This window comes from Ictidomys tridecemlineatus, chromosome 4, assembly GCF_052094955.1.
Source record: "Ictidomys tridecemlineatus isolate mIctTri1 chromosome 4, mIctTri1.hap1, whole genome shotgun sequence".
Classification (NCBI taxonomy): Eukaryota; Metazoa; Chordata; class Mammalia; order Rodentia; family Sciuridae; genus Ictidomys; species Ictidomys tridecemlineatus.
This window is the reverse complement of record NC_135480.1, coordinates 64,370,248-64,394,402: the sequence shown is the minus strand read 5'-3', so window position 1 is coordinate 64,394,402 and position 24,155 is coordinate 64,370,248. Positions and strand designations below refer to the sequence as shown.

Sequence of the window (24,155 nt, the reverse complement as noted above, 5' to 3'; positions counted from 1 at the left end):
TCTAAATGTTACAAATTCACCTTACAACTACATTGAGTAAAATGAAAAGCAAATGCTAATGATTTCCAGTTGACATCAAAAGCGAAACAAAAAACAAAATTATTTTTAAGTAAAATAACTTTTTACAGTATCACTAAAGCCCCATATCTTTAACACCAAAAAAACCAGAAAAAAACAAAAAGCGAACAGCACATCAGAATGCTGCATAGGGTAGAATCAAGGAGTTAAAAATCACAAAAATAAAAACTTTTTTAAAAGTTACAACCAAGTAGAAATATAAAAGACTCTATAGAATGCTTCACTGAATTTAACATGTAGATAATATTTTATATGAAATATAAAACACTACAAAGATTACAATTATAGGAATAGACATTGAATAAATCACATAAGCTCATTCTTTCCATTTCTATTCACACTTCTATTCCATGACAATCAAAACAAGTGAAAACTTGAAGGATAGCACGTTCAAAGCAGATTCCCCAGAGAGAACAAAAAAGAAGTTATTTTTCAAACCCCAGAACTGATTTGAAAGCAGTATATTCCTGGTCACAGGTAAGAAAGGAATTCTTTAGAATCTTTGAAAACTAACCACTGCTAATAGTGGCCTGATGATTTATTCCAGGAAGCAGATCTAATTGGAGCCTATGCTGCAGTATTTAGCCAAGATGGCCCTGATAACACTCAGAGTATCACTTACTTTTGACATAAACAGTACTTCCACTTGGCAAGACAACTACATTGGAGGCAGGACTGGCAGGTCTTGGAGACTTAACCGTTGCTATGCTGCCACTTGGAACAGGGGTAGAGGTTGGGGTTGACGTGGTACTTGTGTAGGAATAACAAACCACTACTGAAGGAACGATAAAAAAGTTTGCTGTTAACTTTTACCAAAATTGCCCAGGCACACAGAAAAATTATTTTTATTGCAGGCCAATTTTATTATTTTCATGTGATCAGAGATTAGAGGCCAGTATTAGGTCCATGGATTAAAAGATATTATCCTGAAAATCATCACTTAAAGGAGTTTTCCCCAAATATTTAACAGTTTATCTGCAGAGTGACTTTGCCAATGGAAAACACAGCTACAAAGAAATCAAACTCAAAGCTATACTAAGAAAAAAATGAAAATCATTTTTCATTCATGGCAAGAGTTGGACAACGACACATATTTGTATTCCCTTTTAATACTAATGGCATCAAAGACGGGGTGATGGATAATTCTTCCCTAACCATAGCAATTTCTAGAAGAACCAAGACAAGGTTCTTTTATATAAGCCAACTCACTAGTCATTTGCCACCCAAGTGGTACAACAGTAACTCACTAAAATAATGACAACATTAAATTTCAACCTCTTGTCATTCAGTGAAGGGATACAGCTCAACAACAGCAAGAATAATAGCTCATAGGCACCATTTACTGGATACCATGCACTATATGCCAAATCCTCTCCATACATTATCACTAATTTTCACACCACCGAATCCTCATTTTAGAGAGGATCCAAGGCTCACAGATGCTAAGACTTGCTGACAGTCACAAAACTAGGAAATGGCAAACTCAGATTCAAATATAGATTTGACTACTGGAAATCATATATTCTTTCCACTCTACCACAGTTGGTAGGTGGAAAAGGCAAAAGTGGGAAGAGAAGAAAGATGCCTCTCCAACAACAGAGAAAGCTGGAACCAAGTGGAGGCTAAGTTTTGCACACTAATAACTACTTCCCTGCAAATACAGCTTCCTTGAGAACCTGGCATGCATGAAGTGTCTCATTCTGCTCCATAGCCCATGGGTAGGCAAGAAAAAGCAATTCTTCATAGTCTGACAAAATGCATTGTTTTCAGGGTTGTTGTCTTACAAAACCAGCCTAAACTACTACAGTCAATTTAAATATGGTCTCAAATTTAATATGACTCTTAGTGGCCTCAGGAGAATTCAAGAATTTTTAAAGCATGTGTCAATTACTAGATTAAACAACAATGAGAAAGTATTTCCATCTGCCAGGTAATGGATTCAGCACACTGACTAGAACAGATTGGAGGCATATACCATTGATTCCAAAAGACAAAAAAAAAAAAAAAAAAAAAGAGAGTTCTATTTTCTAAAGAAATTAGTTTAGTATCTTTTTTTTTCCAGCACCTGAATGACTTTTGCCATCTTATTTATTTTCTAATGCCTTCCATTAAAGTCTTCTACTCATTTCTAACAAGATACACTGATGTCAAAAATTCATCCCAAGAAGGCTTTTGCAATTTTATATTAACATAATTCACATTTTCAATAAAAGGAAGATTTAATTTGGGCTGAGGCTAAAAACTTGGTAGTTTTTAGTTTCAGAATAGTTATCCATTATGTTTCATAACCTTTAAATACTGGGACAAAAATAGATGAAAAATAAGATAATTTTTATTGAAAATTCTGGGAAAAGTAATCACTAATACAGAATTATTTTTCTACTCACCTTCTTTGCTTCCTGTTTCTGCAGGCACTGGAAGGGATGCATTGTGCTGGATGGCTGCATTTGCAACAGCATTAGCTGTTACAGTGAAGGCAGTTTGGGGAACTAGCCGGGGCATCAGTGGTACCAACCGACGACCTTCAATGGACCATTCTGAGGAGCTATTAGGTCCAGACATACTAAACAAAAGAGAAAATGCTGCTACAAGGGTTCTCAATTATTAAAAATGAATCAAATAAACATAACTTTTTAAATTACAAAAAGTACTCTTAATGAATAGGAGAGGCTTTATTTTAAGCAAGCAAGATCAAACTTACGAATACAAGGGATATCATACACTTAGATTTTATACATTTTATTCTATAATCTCAATCTTATAATAAACATAATTGATAATATGAAATTTTTCTTGCCTTCTAAATATTTTGTTTTCATTAATTTAAATGTTTTCACTAATAAAAACTGTTATTTCTACTAGCTCTTAGAATTTTATTTTATACTTAAACCAAGAAAGTAAAAAGTGCTCATAAAAAAATCAGATTTTCTTTAATAATTAAGGATAGAATTCATTGAACTTTTGCAGAATTATCTAACTGCCTGAATGGCCAGAGGTTCTAAAGGCTTTCAAACAAGGAAAACTGAGGCAGTAAACGAGGGAAACTAATAAGTAGTAAAGGAAGAAGACAGCTGTATGACAGTATGTGTCACTGTCCATGTTCATCATATTATTATATTAATCTCCTATTAAAAATAGACCAAATATGAGGATGGTAAAAGAAATCTGCTGCTATTTTATATTTATTTGTTGATACCACCCTTCACTCTAAGCCAGATTTGAGGCAATTTGACTTTCTCTAGGCATACAGCACTATTAGTTCTCTACCCTAAATTCTTGAGCAAGTTTTGTTCCAGGAATCTGACCAGAGATTGCAATATCAAAAGACATTATCAGTTCTCTTAATTTGGTTCCATGAAAGACCCTAATGATTTATCCAGAAACAATTGATCTCTTCACAAAATCAGAAATATCTGGACTTTTTTTGAAACCACAGATTATACAACTCAACCTAGAGTTTAAGATTCTGTATATTCACTGATTCTCTAGATTTAGATAGACTATACAAAAGCCCTTGTTAGTGGGCGGTGGAATTATGACAATGATGATGATAATGATGATGGCAGCAATGATAATTAAAATCAATTAAGGACTTAATATATATCAGGCATTATTCTAAACATTTTACGTGTATTAACTCATGTAATTCTCTCAACAACCTATGAAGTTGATAGTCTTATTATCTCTGTTTTATAGATGAAGAAACTGAGTTACAGACTAGTGCAATAACTTGCATAAGATCCCACAACTAATAAATGTCTCCTTCAACAAGCATACAACATGCTGCTGAAATTATCTGCTTACATAAGTAGAAAATATAAAATTTTCCAAATGGCTTTTATGTCTAACTTTTGCCCTTGATTTACACCAATTTGTGCACTGTTGTCTAATGACTACCAACTTTCACTGAATAGAATAAATTACTTCACAGCTTAAGAAGGACATTAGTTCAGAAAGGACCTTCTAGAAATTGAGGAGTCAACATGTGTTACTGTGGAAAATCTATAAATTCCCTCATAATGTAACACAGTCTTATCTAAGACAAAGAAAAGAGGAGATCCTGAAACCCTGATAAGCCTCACAAATTACATAAGATCCACATTGATACTAGTTGGAAAACAAAAGTGGCATGAATAAGACAGAAAAGAGTATAGCTAACTGGTTAAGGAAAAAATTCTAAAAGCTACTTAATATTTATTGGCTTACTTCTATTTGCTAACATTTTATTAGAAACTTGCGTGGTGTGAGTTACCACACAAAGTGATATCTACACTTACCTGGTGCATTGTTTAAATGGTGGCAGAAATTATGGAAGATTAATAATCTGAAGCACATGAATATATGCTATTGAAAAGACAAACTTACGGTGCGAAAGGCACAACTGCAACTTTTTAGATCTATAAATCTTCCAAATTTCCACTCATGCAAGCATGCTCAAACTTTTTTAAGTAAGTGAAATATTAAATACTGTGTTAGAATTAGATCAAAATTCCTATTTGCTTAGTAATGAAGGTGTAAATATGCATTAGTTTACACAAGTCATCTAAACTGAATTTACAAACTATGAATATCTTACTGAAGGGCTTCACGGGATATCTTGGTATAGATGTAAGCATGCCTCTCTATTTATACTAAGTAGGACAAAGGAAGGTGGAAACCTTGCTCTAGGCCTTATTCTAAGAAATCTAAAATGATACTAATGAAACTACCTTGACCCTCACATCAATCCTTTGGTGTGTTGGGTACCACCAATAAGAAATTCTCATCCTCATATAGAAACACAAGTATCCTGGGAACATGTGACTGATGGTGAAAGGATTAAAGAGGGCAGAAATTCCAGACAGCCACTTTATTCTTACTGTAGAGACGAAGCAGGCAAGAATGGCCCAACAACAACAACAACAAAAAATCTGAAGCTTTAATATTCTGTTATAATTCAAAACTGAATTATAGTATCAAACTTAATAAGTGGCCTGGTGCTAAACAATAAACAAATGCTATGCTTTAAACCACAAGCATGGCTTCACTTTGATCCCAGACACCGCACTTTTGATCCCTTTGTTCTCCTTCCTTTGTGCTCAATCTCTTCTGGGCTTTCCAATCACCTTTCAACCACATTCTTTCTGGCCTAAACTGCTGTAGTCAGTGGGGGAGGAAAAAGAGAGGAAAAAGGGAATGTAGGCAGTTCAGATGCATTCCTCTAGTTGTTTTTTCAAACTCAGAGTATGAAGCCCTCCCATAGATAATCTTTGGAACTAGGCTCTTTGCTACTTCTCAGAAGAAGGCAGTCATCAGTCCCCACTCACCCTTGGGCTCACCAAATAAATACATCTGGTCAAACCAAAACCACAATGTAAAATATTAAAACAGGAATATAGAAAGACCTAAGAAGCTTAAAATTATACACTGAAGTAAACTCTTCAAAAAATGAAATTCATATATTAAAGAAATCAGAAAGGAGAGAAAAAAAGAGGAAACACAGGCAGATAAAAGCCAACTCTCAATTATCCATGCTAATGGAGAGAGGAGGGAAAGGGAGAGGTCATATAGATTAAAGAAACCCATATATTATCCAAAAATATTTTGGCAAATACTAGTAAATTCTTCCATCAAATCTTTTCCAGGATAACTAACAAGTAGTGAAATGACTAATTAAAATTTTCACCTCCTCTCCCTTCCCACCCTCTGACTAGAGGTACTCCCAAGCAGCAAAATGGCTAAAGGATGGGCAATATTAGGAAGGGGAGGAGGGGAAGAGAAGGAAAAGCAAGGGGCATGGTTAATTAATAAATGGAATGATGTGCCCCTGAATAATTGAGAGCTTCAATTTGGAAATAAATACAAGAAAAAGCCTGAAATAATAATAACCTATTTGCATACCTGTAACTTGGTCTTTCACCCAAATATAAGGATAAATTCATTCTTTAAAGGGGAAAAAAGGAAAAGGAGACTAAATAAATGTTATCCTTTAAGTATGACACTGATGCATCAACTTACAACTAGTTGCCCCACAATACTGTTCCAACGCTTCTAAAGTACTAATTTTGTCTCTAAGTGCCTCTGAACACAAGCTACTGTTGTTTTCTGCTTTATTATCTAGCACAAAAATTTCCTATTACCAGTTCTCAAAATGGAATCTAAAGTCAGTTATTATTATTTTTAGAGCATCCCAATTCAAAAGTTTGGAAACAAATTAAAGAAGGAACACATTAATATTTGAATGTTTCAACCATGTTACCCTAACAACTAAATTCTAAATGTCTCTAATGGAAAATTTCCAAATTTCTACAGTGCATACCTCCCACTGAAGAATCTCAAAATTGCAGGATTAACAGCTCAACTTTCAAACTATGCTGTTAAAAAGACAGCACCCCATTTTATGTGTTAAGTAAAATGAGGAACAGTGAAGCACAACATAAAATTAAAGGATCTTTAAGGTAAATTCAAATTCTGCCAATTGATTTAAATACAAGTTTAAGTTATCACATTATGGAAATGCACTGAATTTTTTCCTTTATTTTTATTTCATGTTAAAACATAAAAATAAAAAACAGTATAGTATAACATTTTATGAAATGTTTCTATCATCTTATATTAACAATGAAAGGATCATTTTGTTCCACTCTATTCTTTAGGAGGCACTGTCTCCATTCATATTCAATTAATGTTTGATTCCTGCTCTCAGTCCTCCACCACCCTCCACCCATCTGTCACTTCTAATGATCTAAAATTTGATATGAATTTGATATGAATCCTTTATCATTTTGTTGGTTTTTAAGGTAAATTTAAATATATTCATATTTTTTAAAAGTAGAACATACCTTTTACAGTCTTGTTTTCTGAATCTCAAAATATGGGAAATAATTAGAGCCAGATATCAAAGTTATAATGCCTACTTATGAAATTACATACATATCAAATATCATTACAAAGAACCTCTAAGGGACTTTCAATTTGAGGAGGCATATTATTTTGTTATTGAACTTAGCCTTCAAGTAAGTGAATCATCTGCTAACTTGAGTTGATCTTTGGTTAAACAGAGATTACCTTGTAACGGGATTTGACCTGAGTACTTCAAGCTTGCCTTCAGCTATCTACTAACAAAAGGCAAAAAATATAACCAATTGAATAAACAGTTACCACTATAGTCAGGATCCCCGAGTATAGAGATATTGTTATTAAGATAAAGGACTCAGGAATCTGCTACACAATAGGAAGACTGTTTCAAAACTATGTTATACTATGTCATAAAAAATCAGGGTGGTATGACTAATGGCTTACTTATGTGCAATTGTTGTTAACCGTTCATCGTTTACTGCTCTCCGAACTTCAGCACGATGGCGTTCTGTTGAGATGCTATGAAAAAAAATAGCCATTATAGAACTCTGCCAAGCAGGCAGTTCTCTTCTATACTTTCATTAATGGTTAAACCAACATTTTGTTTCAGGCAGGAAACAAGATTGTTTTGTGAAAAGATATAGACAAGAGCCTAATATATATCTCTAAATGCTTCAAAGTCTTAGAAAAGGATTCATACTGATTCTGTGTTAACTGAAGGAAAAAAATAGAAATTACAGGCAGATAAATCAGCCTATCAAGGCATTACTTCCAAATCTTAGAAATCTTTGGTCATGGACAAGATTAGCAGAGTTTCTGTTTATCTAAATACGCAAACAGATATTCAATGACCTCCTAATCATGATGCTGATTGCTGATTGACTGCATGAAAAGAAGATTTGGAACTTAGAACAAAATCTTCTAAGATCTTGCCTAAAGCTTAAGTATCCATAATTCATGTTTAGTGAATATAATAAAGAAATGAGAGTGGCAATATAATGCTATGTGCTATGAAACTTAACACCAGAGCAATAATATTTTATTACTCATTACTTCAGCTATCATCTACATTATTGTATGTTACCAGTGGTAAAAATGTGCTTATATTGATCCTTTGCCTGCAGTGAATACATATAAAGTTAATACTAAACAATTTTTTAAAAAGAAAAACCCATTCTATTCATAAATAATAAAATAAATACCACTCTCCCAATAGAATTCTTTACCACTTAAAGCTAAAGGTGTACCATGGACCAAAACATTTAAACGGCTAAAAAGCAAAATTCATGAGGAAACATAAACAACAAACAATAAGACTGAGAATTTGGCTCAACAATACCCCTATATTAATGTGAAATAAGAGGACGAGCCTCTTCCATATTTTCACTTAAAAAAAAAAAAAAGACAAAATGGGTTTAAATGCAGAAAGCAAATTTCAGTTTAGAAAACATTTTCTAAAAACCGCTCCAGATGTTAGAATGGATCAAGACAAAAGTACCAAGGAATACCTTTCACCATAACTTTTTACTGGATTCAAGTACCACTCTAGTAAAGCAGAAGGGACAGTTTGTGTAAGATTATAGTACCACCCACTTTCATATCAGATATCTTCCTGGATACCTGATATGAAAGAAAGGCATCCCTTTCTTCCCTCCAACTCTAGATCTTATATTCATTTGCTGCCACCTTTTCTTTCCTTCACCTATGTCAAAAGTAACTTCCTTTCCCAAGAGGTCCAAAATTAAAATAGCCTGCTTTATACCCTTTCTGAGTGGATTACAAAATAAAGGGTAAGTCACACAATTTTCTGTAACGAAGCACACAAACTGAAATAGGATCTCAAAGCACTAAAAATTTGAATACCTCTGTTCTTCAACTTTAGAGTGAAAAGTATTGAACCCCCTCAAAATGAAATGTCTAGAGTCACATCACCCAAACTTTTATGATAATTTACCTAAGAACTTTTGAGAGTTCTCCAAGAAGATCTTTCTTTTCCTTGGTGAGATCCCCCTGTGCCCGAAGTGCACTGATAACTCCAGCATATGCCTCCAATTCTAGAAGAAGAAAATTATTTTATCAAGATAGGCCTTTAATATTTTAATACTATGGCTATGCATACTTAAACTTCAGAGTTAGAAGCCTAAAATCAGTTAAAAGCAACTATTCTTTAAATTCCTTTCAAAAATTGAATCTAATAAGATTAAAATGTGGCTTTTACAATTTATAGCATTTATTTCCTATTGCCTCATATCAATCATATGTAAAATGTTTTGGTATAAAAATCTCACACATCATCACTGAAGAAACTTTAATTCACATGCTACCAACACTTGGAATAAGTTCTAGGTTATATAATTAGGCTGATAAGTTCTTAGCATTATTGAAAGGTACCTTCACTGATGTACCCTTGAAATAATTCCTTAAGCCTGACTAAGAACTTAAACTATACTCTGCCTGCCACCTGGGTAGTTTAGAATACTCTAAGTGCCTCAGAACTGAAATTCAGGAACAAAAATTCTGGTTCCAGCACTGCTGCTTACTAGGTGTGTGATCTTGGACAAATCCTTTCTCATCTCTGAACCTGTTTAAAGAAACCTAAAAGGAACTTTGTAGGTAACTTCCAGATCTAAGATCCTCTACATCTACAAAAACTACCATCAAAATGTCTAGCTAAGTAACATGAAACATTCTTAAAAAAGGGGAGGAGGCATAATGTACTGAATTATAATACCCAACAGCTTCATTTCACTCTTCACACAGAAACAACCATTATGAAATGAAACTGTCAGTCTCTAGTACTGGTTAAAATATAAAACCAAAAGTTTTTAAGAGCTCTCAATGAAACATGCCTGCCTCTCTATGTAGCCTTTGTACAGTCCTCCCACGCTGACTTTAGGCTTGGCGACTTGCTCTGACCCAAGGAATATGAACAAATAGGGTGCAAGCAGATGCTTGCAAAGCACTTGCACTTGAGGCTTTACTCTCTTGAAACCCAAAGATCACCAATCTGTGAAGAAGCCCAGAAAAAAAGGACACATGAAGAGACGCAGTCACCTCAGCTGTACCTAGTCCCCAGCTAAGCTAAGTAAAGCTGTACAAGAGAGCTCAGATAATGCCAGCAATTTACAGAATGGAAAGAAATAATATTTGTTGTTTTCAGCCATTAACACTATGAAACAGATGTTTGAACAAAACAGAATGGTGGGATATAAATATTCAGATTAGAGATATCTGCTGCAAGTATTTGCTAATGACAATGCCTGACACAACAGACAATAAATGTGGAACATACAACACAGGCATGCCTACAGACTAAGTGCTATACCAATAATAAGGCCAGTAGCTTCATTCAGTTCATATCATTCACAATTATGACAAAAAGAAGCTTTATATCGAAGAATAGCCTAATTACATTAGACAGAAATGTCAGGTCCAACTGTATTACCCTAAGCACGGCCATCCTGAATGTTCACTCTGTACTAGATACTATGGACATTTACGGTTTCTCTTGAAGGACAAGACTGCCACTCTGAAATAGTAAAGGGAATACTTAATTCAAGGAAACAGACCCAGAATAGAGTACAAAAAGGCACTGAGGGTAACCAAATAAAGAATTCACTATACTCTCAATGTTTATGCCCCCATTTATAGACTATTTTATACAACAAATCAATATTGAGTTCTATTACACATATGCCAGATAAAACCATGCCCCTGAGGAGTTAACTGTAGAATACAGCTACAGTGAAACCAGTCATTAGGCAATTATGATACAGTTTACATGCAGTGTAAAGGCACAGAAGAGAAACAATCCTCTAGTTTGGAAACACAAGCTTTATTCAGAAAGAGAAATGTTTCCAAGTGGAGAGGGGAGGGTGCAAATGTGGAAAAAGAATAGAGAGGGTAGAGTAGTAGTATTTTATATTACTTCAGTTAACTTCCAAAAACATTTAGTAACTTACAATTGAGAGTTTTACACTAAGGAAAGTAAAATGATTGACTTGGATAGTCACTGGTTGCTGGCTGCCCAGCCTGATCTGACAGTCACTAATTCATTTCAAACTACTCACTGAAAATTACTACTATAAGATGCCACGAAAAACACTTACAGGACCAAAAGTTCATTCCTCAAAATGATTAAAACAGAACAAGGGAACTATATAAATATATAAAAACAACTATTATAAAAGTCTTATTCACACATGTATGGGAATAAAGAAGATAAAAATGGAAAAGTAGGGTTGGGGTTATGGCTCAGTGGCAGAGTGCTTGCCCAGCACATATGAGGCACTGGGTTTGATCCTCAGCACCACATAAAAAATAAATAAATAAATAAATAAATAAATAAATAAATAAATAAAAGTCAAGATGTCCATCTCCAACTAAAAAATGTATTTTTTAAAAAAATATGGAAAAGTAGTTTGTGGCCAGGCTAAGAAAAGTCTCTGATTCCCGCCTAAAAAGTTTTATTTGCTAAGGCAAAGTAATTGACTGACTGTGGAAGTAATGGCAGAAGAAAAAAAGTCAAGTTTTACCATTTGTAAAGTGTTTAGAATGGCAATGCCATAAAAAGAAATAGATCAGAGGAAGGAGGAAGTTAGAGGAAAAAGAAAAAGAAATTCCCTTTGACTTATGGAATTTATGATGATCAAGATACTATTTCAAAGAAAAAAAATATGGCAAATATTTAAGTCTCCCCCCACCCCCATTGAGGATTGAACTCAGGGGCATTTTGCCACTAAGCTACATCTGAGTCTTTTTTTTTTAGAGAGAGACAGGATCTCACTAAATTGCTGAGGCTGACCCGAAAACCTGGATCCCTCAGTTTGAGCCTCCTGAACTTGCTAGTATTGACCACTGCATTCTGGTCAAGTCTCATTTTAAATCTAAATAAAAAGTCATACACAAAACTAGAAGATAGTAACCTCACACAAACAAAACTAGGACTCTGACCAGTTATCATATCTAGGCAATCCATAGCACTTCCTTCAAGAAATTCACTCACTGTGAAGAAGCCTTTCTAGCTTCCCAAATTCCTTCACGTTTGTTGACAACCATTTTCATGGGTTTTCTCAAATCTTCATACATGTTAAACTTGAATTTCTGGAATTGTTTTTACTCTTTAATTTTTTTTTTTTTTTTTTTAGTTTTAAATGGACACAATACTTTTATGTTTATGTGGTGCTGAGGGTTGAAACCAGTGCCTCACAGGTGCCATGTAAGCAATCTACCACTGAGCTACAATCTAAGCCCCTCTGGTATTATCATTATCATTATTATTACTACTATTATTATTATTATTATTATTATTATTTGTGGTGCTGGGGATTGAACCCAGGGCCCTGTGCATACAAGGCAAGCACTCTACCAACTGAGCTGTATCTCTAGCCCATATGGTATTATTTTTTTATGCCATTCTTTTATAGTGTTAACGCCAATAACAGTAAGTATAATGAAATAATAAACAAGAACACTTCAGAAAACAAAAGAATAGTCAAACCATTTTTATAAAGCCCTCAAGCCATTCCATTTAGCCAAATCAGCTATTCAATTATACTCTAGTCCATAAAGCCTCATGTTAGTGATATAGCTCAGGAGTGTTCTTAAAAATAGGACAAGGGAGAAACAGGACAGAAAGTAAAAAGCATTTACCTATCACTGGTATATTCAGTGTATCATAAAGAAATTCTCTATACCAATTTCCTGATAATTAAGTAAAATCTGTTTAGCACATAACTATTATAATTATTTTAAAAGGACAAAACTAATCTTAAAACTGTTTTAATTTTTAAATAAGGAATCTTCCCTAAACTTCCCTAAACTTTGGACCTTTGGCTAGCATTTGAAGGCAATTCAAAGGTTTGTTGTTATGATAATGAGCCAATAGGTGGGGAGGAAGTGTTTTGGCAAATCACTAAGAAGACTCACACTCCCAAAGGGTCACAGAAGATGATATTACCAAGTAGGACAGCTGTTTTCCTCCAGCAGCATTACCCACACAGCTCTAATTTTTTTTAAATTTGCATTTATTTTATAATGAATTACTTCTGTACTGTACATTTTTGTTTCTTCTGTGATACATTCTTTTTTCATGCAGCCTTCTTTTCTGGTTTAGGAATAACTTGTTCCTTTTCAGTAGGATCATCTTGATGTGAAAGGGGGAGCTCATGAATGGGTTAATCTGATCCTAAACTAATTTGTTCACCTGGATATACTCAAAGACCAGAAAATCTACACATAAACCCCAAAGTTCAGCATTATTCACTGTGTGTTAAAGCATGTGCTTCAAAAATTCAGCATTCTTTTCCGGATACTGACCCTGTATCCAGTTCCTGTTTGCTCTGGGCAAATCTCCTAGCATTGTAATGATAGAATGGTACTCATCACATCTACAAAATGACATCTTTCAGATACTTCGTGGCTTTTCAGGATGCATACCCTTAACAGTCTGGGCAGCTTCACTGGTATGCTTAAAGTGAACATGAAGATTTTAACCTCTTGATTTTGTAGGGTTTTCTTGGTCACAAGAATAACTAACCATTTTCATAGATCACTTCAGCCATTTATGAGAACAACTAGAGATAAATTTAGACTTAACAGATACTGGGTTATCATTTTTATATTAAAATATGACATCTAGATTCAGGCCCCAAAACCTAGAAACTCTAATTTAATCTACTGTCTGTTCCTCCGTAACAATTTCAGTTATGAAATAAATATGAGTCTCGCTTATAATCAGCAGATAGGAAATTATGTTAATTGCTAGCGTATAGAAAACGATCTTCAAATTAGTACTAAAAGTTGAGATATAGCATAAAATTTTAAAGAGATGAATGATTGACATCTTCCAGCACACCCCCAGAAAAAATAACTCTCTTCAACTTGCTAAAATACAATACTAGGAAGTGGTTTGAAATCCTCAAAGTAACCTGAGGGAAATAAAAAGGGCAAGAATTATTAGCAGGCAGGGCTAAAGTAGTGATGATTGTATCTGATTTAAATTCAAGAATTCCCAACAAAGATTTCCTTTGAAGCAAAGATTTAGCTGCAAATAAGTGATGTTTGAAAGTAACTACTTTAAACATGCTCAGATGTCAGGAATCATCACAGGCCCTTATCTAAGTAATTTATACCCACTGCCAACACATTTGCTTTCCTTTTTCAAGTTATTTTTCATTTATTTCATTTATTATACAAGCCTGAGACTTCAGTGATAAGTCTGCCTTAGAGTCTAAGGCAGCATTTCTCAACTATGGATCTTCATCTGAATCAAAGAACACAGAAAACAATTTGGGTAACTTTTTCTCAAATTTTACCAATGATGACACATGACTAACACCATTCTAGATGCATGGGAGACGTCAGTCCATTACATTCAATAGATGCCTTGGCATTAGGACTTAATTCTCTCCCTAAATGTCAGTTGAGAAAGGTTGCTATAAGGAAAAAGAAGCGCTAAATTGTATATTATTAATGTAAAGTGTGTTTTATTTCTGATACTAATAAAATATAAGTTAGAAAAGAAGGCAAATCTTGCATTAACTGAGAATACAAAAATAGTACATAATTCACACATATGCTAAAGTGTGACTGAAAATCATATTCTCGAGGTCAAATACTGACTCCAAGACTTACTGTCAGCATTATCTTGGGTTCCAACCTTCAATCTTTAAGATACAAGACCAAAAAAAAGAACCCCTACCTTTTAGGCTTAAGTGAGAATTATGTGCGATATTGAGTGTAATGGACCCAGAATAGTCAAACAGCTCTCAATGAGTCTTAACTACTCATATTATGATGATTCATGCACCTCCTATGTACGAATGGCCATGCTAAGCACTGAAAAAATAACAAGAAAAGTAAGGACTATACCACCAAAGGATCTGGGTATAGCAGGAGATATTACATCCATACAAACAACCATGATCCAAATTGAAAGGGAAAACATCATAGAATGAAATAATGAAACATCATTTCATTTCATCAAAAATGAAAATCATACCCAATTTTCGAAGAATCCTTTTGCATTCATCCCTGCTGAGATCCAAAAGGGTTGGCCACACAACAGGCATTGCTGCTTCTGTTTGGTAGCCCCAAAGAGCTTGTCCTCCCTACCAGAAGTAAAAACAAAATAGCAAATTACCAAAGTACATTCCAAAGGCCACTCACCTGGAAATCCATCCACAGGTTAAGAAGTTAAAAACAGTAAGATGTCTCACAATAATGTTTTACTACCACACTTTCCAACTTCTGACAAGTGAAAATTTAAATTACCATTGAAGAGTTTACTATCACAGGAAAGATCATAAGCTTTAGAGTCAGTTCCTAGTTCCAATTTACTGGTTGTGTGATCCTGGGTAAACTGACCTCTCTGAACCTACACTTTACAAATCTATTGAAACAGAGTAAATACTACCAGTGTGTTATGAGTATTAAAGAACAGTGCATGTCAAGTTCTTTCATAGTGGCTGACATGTAATTTAAAAATAGACGCGTGTACCTGTGCAACCTTGGACATGATAGTTGACTTCCCTGAGCTTCCTCTTGAGATAAATAGGTAAGGCTCCTAGCGTGTCACTTGGGTTAATGGAACTCAATAAAGAACTCTCCCGTCAAATCTTAGCCATGAAATATTAATTTAGACCCTGTAGTCATTAAACCATTACTTGCCGAAAGTTTAGATGCCAGGAACTTACCTCCTACTGGGAATTCCCTAGTCTAGAAGACAAAAAGACACAGCGCTGGGTGTTCACACAAAACCTGCTTAGCACACTGTAGACCCGCTGTAAATATTTGCAAGACAGATAAAAAGAATGGCTGGCGGGAGAATAAAATGAATGAATGAATGAATGAATGCGCTCACTGTCTAGCCTAGGAGTAAAACACTGAACAAAAATAACTGTGTATCCTGTTCCAGGTGCTGGGGCTGCTAACTCCGACTCTACGCCCGAAGTTGAGCCCCCCTCCCCCTACTTCCCATAGTCCTCTCAGCTCAGAACCAACCCAGAGCAAGCAGAACTGGACTGCGCGCCGCAGCTGGCAGGATGACATAAAGAAAAGGGGTGTGGAGGAGGAAGAAGGGGCAGAGCCAAAGGAATCCTCTCCCTCCACAAGCCTGTCCCCGCCTCCCGATAGGATCCTGAAGGCGGCCGGCGGCCGCCGGAATCGAGCACCACGTCACGGCATCCCAACGCGTCCCCGCCAGCAGAACCCACCGCCCGGCCGCAGCGCATCAGAAACCGGGCAGTGGTTGCCAGAGCCCGCTCTCGGAACACGGATCTCGTAGAATCCTCCCCCACTCAAGTGTCAAGGAGGCATGCCCGCCCCGCCCCCTCTGCAAACACGCACTCTCTCGCACCACCACAACAAGAGCAGCCCGCCTAGGCCCTGCGCCCGCGCCTCTCAGAGCCGATCCCAATGTCAAGCCCGCGAGACCCAAGTCCCTTCAGCCAGCAGCCGGTGTCAGGGGCTCCAGCCGGCATCTGCGCCGCGCTCCCTCCTCTGCGGAGAGGACAACGGAGAAAGAGTAGGCGCGCGGACAGCCAGCCAGAGCGGACTCGACGGGAGGCTGCCAGAGCTGGACCCCGGCATCCCAGCACCAGGCCTGCCGGAGGTCCCCTCAGTCCACCCCCAGGAGCCCCACGATCCCGTTAGGAAACAACGGAGGATGGGGCTGGGCGCCCCAAGCCGGGCTCCGAATGCCTGGCTCGGCACTCCTCTGCCCTGGCTGCTTGCCAATTCTTCCCAGGACCCTGCCTAAGAGTCACCCACCTGCCCGGCCTTTCGGGGCTCATCTAAAATGCTCCTCCGCCAAGACTAGGAGACACCAGGAATTGGGTTTGTTTGCGGTGCCTCAGAAGGGGCAAGATGGCGACAAGTACCAGTGCGCAGGCGCAGCCGCGCGCTGCCGGTCGGGAGGTGTAGTTCGCCTTTCCCGCCTTTCGAAGAACGGGTACCAAAAGGCCTTCCATTCATCCTGTCCCTTTTTTCCTTCGCATATTGAAAGGGCAGGCATCGCGTGGGCTGCTGGGAGTTGTGGTCCGAATCCAAACTCCATCCTCTTTCGCTCCCAGTTTGCCGTCGCACGCGCAAAGAAGGCTGGGATTGTAGTTCCTTTGGCTTTGGCTTCTCCCACATACCCTCCTGTCTCCGGCTTCGCGCGCCTCTCCTTCGGCTGCTGTCTTCCAGCCAATCGACTGCGCTCTCTGCTACGTGTGACGCCACACGTAGCGGCCAAGATGGCGCTGGTATCTGGAGCTGAGGCTTCTTGGCGACCTTTACTCCAGCGAGGTTAGGTACATAGCTTCGTTTCTGAAGGGCGATTGAGGATTAGGATCAGATTCCTCAGCGTCGTGGGGGCAAATATCAGTGTCCTCCAGCCGCCTAGACGATCACTCGAGAAGAGATAGTCCACGCAACGAGAACAGTGAACATCGCAGAGATCGTGCCCGATCTCGGGGTAACGGAGTTGCGAGTAGAGAAGGAGAACCGGAGGTTTTCCGACCGGGTTCCTGCATACGTGAAGAGGGAATGATAATGGTATCTGGCGCTATATCTGTCAAAGGAAAGAAGCAGAAGGGGTTTATTTGAGGCACTACAACGTGGTAGGTTCACCCTCAGCCTTTGGTCTTGTTTAATCACTCAACAATTTTGTAAAGGTCTTGTCACCCCATACTTTACAGATAGAAAAGCGCCCAGTATATTGTTATTCAGGGCCGTGAGATCGAAGCCAGTGCCTGGTATTTTTGAAGATTCTAGCAAATTTTGTGGGTGTCCTCCCTCTAAATTTTGTCTTTATGGTAATATAGGATGCGGTAGAAATGCTTAAGTCAAAAGGAGTTTTTATTATGCATTCTGCTATTTCCATTACTTCTCGAAAAATAGAGTTGCGGCTGGGCAAGCAGCTGAGTGGTAGAGTGCGGGAGGTCCTCGGTTTGATTCCCCAGCTCCGCGGGGGAAAAAAGAAGAAAGTAGGAATACTACCCAGTGGGGATGTTGTGATACACAACTTAGATAAAAGTTTTTTTTAATAAATTATGAACCAATATGAACAAATGTGTGAGATCATTGGTGTTGGAGGATAGTAAGAAAATAAGTGACAGCATTTAAATTTCTTACCCTTCCTCTTTGATCTTCCACTACATTTGTTTGAGGCCAGTAGCTTAAGAATTCTTGATAAGATAGTAAATGAAATCTTAATAGAAGACTTTGTAAAATGTAACATACGTTCTTGGATTTGAGCCTTGCAACATCTCGGGCAATTGTAATTAAGATCCAATTAAGGCTGGGGATGTGGCTCAAGCGGTAGCGCGCTCGCCTGGCATGAGTGCGGCCCAGGTTCAATCCTCAGCACCACATACAAACAAAGATGTTGTGTCCGCAGAGAACAAAAAAAATAAATGTTAAAAAAAAATTCTCTCTCTCTCTCTCTCTCTCAAAAAAATCCAATTAATTAATTGGGGTTGTGGCTCAGTGGTAGAGCACTTGCCTAGCATGCATGAGGCACTGGGTTCCATCTCTGGCACTACATAAAAATAAATAAAATGAAGGTAAGGTACTGTGTCCATCTACAATTTATATATCCCCCATGCTATGAATGAAACTGGAACTCATCCAGTTTCACACAACTAGGAATTGATAACTGGGCTGTGTAACTCCAAGACTTTTGGAACTCCAAGTGACCTTTCTGTACAAGGAATATCAAAATGACAGAAATGGAAATACAAGGACTTATAAAAACAGAGCCTTACACGAGAAGCAGCATTTAAGTGAATGTGGTTACCTGCATTTGCTAGGAGCCAACTATTGTTCTAAACAATTTAAAGTTTAGTAGAGTTACCAACCACTTCTTGAAGTAGAAACTGTTATTATCCCTAATTACAGTTAAGGCAACTGAGGCAGAAGAAGGAGGTTAAATAGCTTGATAAAGGTCAGACGTAGTTTTTAACGAGCTCCTAAGTGATGGTGCTGTCAACTACTACTTTCTACCTCACTCCCCTTTTTTCCTAATAATTTTTATTTATTTATTTTACTTTTTTGCAATCAGAAACTACTGTTTCCATTTTGTCTCTAGCTGCTTCATAATATTTTCTTCTTAAAGGATCAGACTCAAACTACCCTCAAAAAACTTTCCCTACCCCTACCATTCCCTATAGGATGAAACAGGCAGTCAATCCCATGTCTGTCCCTACATCACTTACTACACAGGTTGTTACAAAGCGCAGAACACTAATTTATGGTCATTTGAAAATTCCTGACTATAGATAACAATTTTTTTAAGGCAAGGGGCCCACCAGATCTGTGTACTCTTGTGCCTAACACATAGCTAAAATGTATCCAGGGCTTTTTCTGTTCCAGGTGCCTCATACTAGCCCCATTTTATGAATGAAGAAATTAAGCCATAGAATGTTTAAATAACTTGCCCAAGGTAATAGGCTAGTAATTAGCAAAACCATGATTTCATGTGAAGGTACTTTGGCTCCAGGAAGTGTGTGGTCAATAAAATGAGAGTCACCCTACACTTACAAAGAAGAAACTTAAGTGGTTTTTTTGTTTTGTTGGTTGGTTTGTTTTTTTTTTTTTGGGGGGGGGGTATGGGTGTGATGCTGGGGATTGAACCCAGGGCCTTATGTATGCAAGGCAAGCACTCTACCAACTGAGCTATATCTCCAGGCCCCAAAACTAAGATTTAAATATCCTATTAGACACAAATAATTATAACTACCTCTAGCCTGAGAAAATGTACAAAAGCATAATACCTGTCTAAGCTTCATTCCCCTTCCAGCTAAGCAGCTTGGCCTTAAATTTCAAGATGCCTTCTATCTACCACTTTTTTATTGTCATGCTGTATTGGTAAAGGTAGATCTTACCATTATGACAAAAGTGTCTGTGAAAGGCAAATTAGAATGGGTAAGTCCTTAGAGATTTGTTTCTACATTTAAAAAAAGAAAAGAAAAATCAGTTATGGTCGTGGATGCTGTTAATTAAGCAGCTTGGGAAGCTGAGGCAGGATGATCACAAGTTTAAGGCCAGTCTGGGCAACTTAGCAAGACTTGTCTAAAAATAAAAAAAAGACTGGGAATGTGGCTCAGTGATATAATGGTCCTGGATTCAATCCTCAGTACTGAAAAATATAATGAGATCTTAAGAAGTCAAACGATTTAACCAAAGTCAATGGGAATTTCATGGCAGTACTGGAGCTGGAACTTTGTTGACTGCTCTTCTCTATACAATATGGCCCTTAAATTCTTACTTTTAGGAAGTTTATTACCACACTGATAATAGCTAAAGTGTGTACTAAGAATGGAAATATCAAGTCAAAAGAGTAGAATATCAAATATTAGATAACATAAGTAGATCCAGGAGACAGAAAAAAATAAACTGGAGATACCTTAGAATTACATGCCCAGGTTCAAAGGATTATCAAAAAACAATTCTGGACAATCTAAAATGGATTGGAAAGTAATTATTAGTTGTCTTCATTCAGCACCCTCGCCTTCCATTGAATTTTAGTAGTTTCTGCTTCCCAAATAGCAAGCTTCATTATTTTAGTGGAGTGTAAGGTCCTTGTCACCTCTGTGGATTGGGCTTTTTACAAACCCTTTTCCTTCACAGGAACTTCAGTGTAGCCTTTGCCCAGTACGTCCATCATATTTCTGTGGCTGTCAGAGTGAGCAGTCAAAAACTCATTGTATCACTTCTCTTAAATTTTTCCATGACTCCTAATTACCAACAAAATAAAAATTATAGTGTTTTTTGCAAGCAAGCCTGTGCTAGCTGTATATCTCACCTTTTCCTAGAGCACTGCTGCCACCTCTTTACCTTGTCTAGAATCTTGCATTTTCCTTAAATTCATTGGTTCTCTTGAAGTTCTTTTGAGACTTCTTCCTGCTCTCCCACTTTCCATGTCTTGAACCAGGAATAAAAATTGACATTCTTGTAACTTGTCACTACAATATCCAAACCAATCTACATTGAGGCTTTCACCATTAAGCCATGTAATCTCTATTCCTTCACTGTTAGGGAGAAGATTTTTGACAAGTGTGCTATCATCAGCTTAAGTTGCTTCATTGTCCACTGTGACCTTAACACCAGTATAAAAGCCTTTCATTACTGCTGCTGTTCATTTCTGGGACCATATCCTGCACTTTGTTCTCCTGAACTGTTCTGAATATCAGCAGCCATGGCAGTTCATGTTCTAAACCAATCCTTCTTTTATTTCAGATTTCTTAGTCCTTTGCACTCACCAAACCTGCTCTTCAACTTCAGTGAAATCTGCTGGCTTACAGTTTTCCTAGTTCTCCAAGTCTGTTCCCCTTCACTGGATTTACTTCTTCCCATTCTATCCTGGACCCTACAGTCATTTATTTCAAACTCAAGTCTTTTCAACACTTTTCAGTTCTCTCTCCTTCCACATTGACCCTAAAACAGACCTTAACTACAGGTCAGTTTTTTCCTTACATCCTTGCCCCTTATGTATAGAACTATTAACCATTAGTGCATCATAAATTATCCCAAATTTTAGGGGCTTAACAACATTTAATATGTGTATTATGAATTTCATACTGTTTTTGCAGTTTCTGTTGGAATCAAAAGTGGCTTAGCATAGGGCAGAGGGGTGGGAAGGAAAGGGAAGGGGCAGGGGATTAGCAAGGATAGTGGAATGTGATAGACATCATTATCCAAAGTACATGTATGAAGACACAAATTGGTGTCAACATACTTTATATACAACCAGAGATACGAAAAACTGTGCTGTATATGTGTAATAAGAATTGTAATGCATTCCGCTGTCATTTAATTTTTAGAAAAATCAATAAAAAAATAAATGGAAAAAAAAGTGACTTAGCTAGGTGATTTTTGCTCAGGTCTCTCAAGAGTTTGCAGTCATCTGAGCCTGATAGACTGGAGGGTCAGTTTCCAAGGCAGCTCACTCAGTGTGGTTGGCAAGTTAGAAAGGCAAGAGGTCTCAGTTCCTTAGTAAGTGGATCTCCCTACAAGGTTGAGCATTTTCAGGATGTGGTAGCTGAGTTGCCCCAGAACAGTGATCCAAAAAAGAACAGTATAAAAGCTACAGTATCACAATGTGTACATATGTAGAAATACATGATATAAAATGAAGTTTATATATACATGCATAAATGGATATAACACATCCCCTGAAAGGAAATTTGTACAAAGCAGAAAAGCTAGAAAAACTTGATGGGAACAAGTTGAAAAAGCATTAGATAGCATTTGCCAGGTTCGGTGGTGCACTCTCGTAATACCAGTGGCTTGGGAGGCTGAGACAGGAAGATTTCCAGTTCAAAGATAGCCTTAGCAAAAAAAAAAAAAAAAAAGCAGGGCACTAAGCAACTTAGTGAGACCCTATCTCTAAATAAAATACAAAATAGGGCTTAGGATGGGCTCAGTGATCAAGTGCTCCTGAGTTCAGTCCCCAGTACCCCCCCCCAAAAAAAATGTGTGTGTGTATATATATGTATATGTATATATATATATATATATATATATATATATATAGATAGCATTTATTGAAGACCCATTATAAAAGAATAACTGGTGTGCATCTCATTTAAACCTTATGCCGTCCCTAAGATATAGTAATTATTGTTCCATTTTACAGCTGAGGAAACCAAGCCCTAGACAGAAAAAATAATTCATCCAAAGTCACGTATCTCCGAAGACTCTTCCCAAGAACACACAGATATTAAGGAATTCTAGTTATCCATGTTTGCCTAACAAACCATTGCTCACAAATTTCTAATTTGAGTAGGGCTTTGTAGGGTTAATTAACCTCTACTCACATCATCTGGACCAGTCTGAAGGCTGAGAGATGAGGTATGGAATCATCTAAGAGCTCTGTTATTTCTATAATCATCGTAGGCTGTTGACTGGAATCTGGTGAGGTTATCAGCTGAAACATCTGTTTGTGGTACCTCCATATGAGCAGATTTACAACATATGGGCAGATTCCAAGGCAAGTGACCAGAGAAAGATGAGGAAATTATCACTTTTATAATGAAACTCTGGAGGCAATTTAGCCTTATTTCTACCATATTCTTTATTAGAACAGTCAAGCCTACCTAGATTCAAGGAAAAGGAAAATAGATTCCATCTCTTGATGGAAGTGTGGTAGAATTCATAAAGACCACGTGGGACCAGGACTATTACTGTGGCCATTTTTAGAAAATATCAACTACCACAGTTCATAACAATTTATATCCCCCCATACATGCAAAAATAGTCCTTCAATTTCCCTTACCCAGGATCCCTCAGAGTTTCTTCCCATTATGGCAGAAGACTTAGGCTTGAGGACAAGGATTCTGTCATCTAAATCAGAGCCAGGTGTAGGTGAGATTTCTCAGTTGTAGTTCCTTTCCCTGTGAAGACCTGAGAACTAAAGAGACTTTTCACTATACATCCAACATACAATGGTGGCACAGCCATAGGATAACCACTTTACACATTTATATTAAAAAGGGAAGCAAAGGCCCACAGAGTCATTGGACCATAATAATTCTAAAACTATTTCTCTAATAAGGGCTCAAGTCTTATGGCCTATGCATGATCCTCTGCAGCTCTTGATTCCACCTTTAGAACTTTGTGAGTTCAGCTTTCTGAGTCATTCTTCTTTTTCCATTAAAAAAAAAAAAAAAAAAAAAAGCTGATGTTTGAAGCCAAGTAATTTCTCATTCTCCCAGCTCAGAGAAGTTCAGGAATCCAAAGGCCAATTTTCTTTTTAAGTATTCTGTTGCTTTTGATCTAAATGTGAAATATTTACTTGGATACAATTCTCTTAAAAAATTTTTTTAGTTGTTTTGTTTTGTTTGCGGTACTGGGGATCAAACCCACAGCTCACACATGCTGGGCAAGTCCTCTACCAAGAGCTACATCTCCAACCCTGAATCTTTCTAACAAACCATATGAAAAACCCACTCACAAACCTCAAGATAAACTCTTCTGAATCTTGCTCTTCCTGTAAGGGTATTGTGGGGCAATAAGCTTAACATTTATTACAATTTTATTCTTTCTTAAAGATCTTCAAGTCATACTTTTAAGATCCTCAGCAGGGAGCTGGGGCTGTATGTAGCTCAGTGGCAGAGCTGCTTACCTAGCATGTATGAGGCACTATGTTCAAACCTTAGCACCACACAAAATAAACAAATACAATAAAAGCATTCTGTCCATCTTCAACTACAAAAAAAAATTTTAAAACAAAAAAAATCATCAGCAGGACTTTT

At 37.2% G+C, this 24,155-nt stretch overlaps 1 protein-coding gene across 11 annotated transcripts in view; it reads right to left on the bottom strand.

Annotated features, from left to right (window-relative positions):
- Positions 1-16,819, bottom strand: part of Emsy (EMSY transcriptional repressor, BRCA2 interacting) — an 89,064-nt gene extending 72,245 nt beyond the window's left edge. For 4 of the 11 annotated variants that reach the window (XM_005323219.5, XM_078046696.1, XM_021725108.3 and 1 more), the window contains exons 1-7: positions 16,687-16,819; positions 14,918-15,026; positions 8,870-8,969; positions 7,360-7,434; positions 5,959-6,000; positions 2,466-2,641; positions 701-853 (exon numbers count right to left, since the gene is read on the bottom strand). In XM_005323219.5, coding sequence (XP_005323276.1) covers positions 701-853; positions 2,466-2,641; positions 5,959-6,000; positions 7,360-7,434; positions 8,870-8,969; positions 14,918-14,987 — 616 coding nt within the window. In that variant the 5' untranslated portion in view covers positions 14,988-15,026; positions 16,687-16,819. The remainder of the gene's footprint in view (positions 1-700; positions 854-2,465; positions 2,642-5,958; positions 6,001-7,359; positions 7,435-8,869; positions 8,970-14,917; positions 15,027-16,686) is intronic. The other 7 variants (XM_021725112.3, XM_021725115.3, XM_040284968.2 and 4 more) reach the window with 5 other exon arrangements.
- Between the last annotated feature and the right edge of the window lie 7,336 nt (positions 16,820-24,155).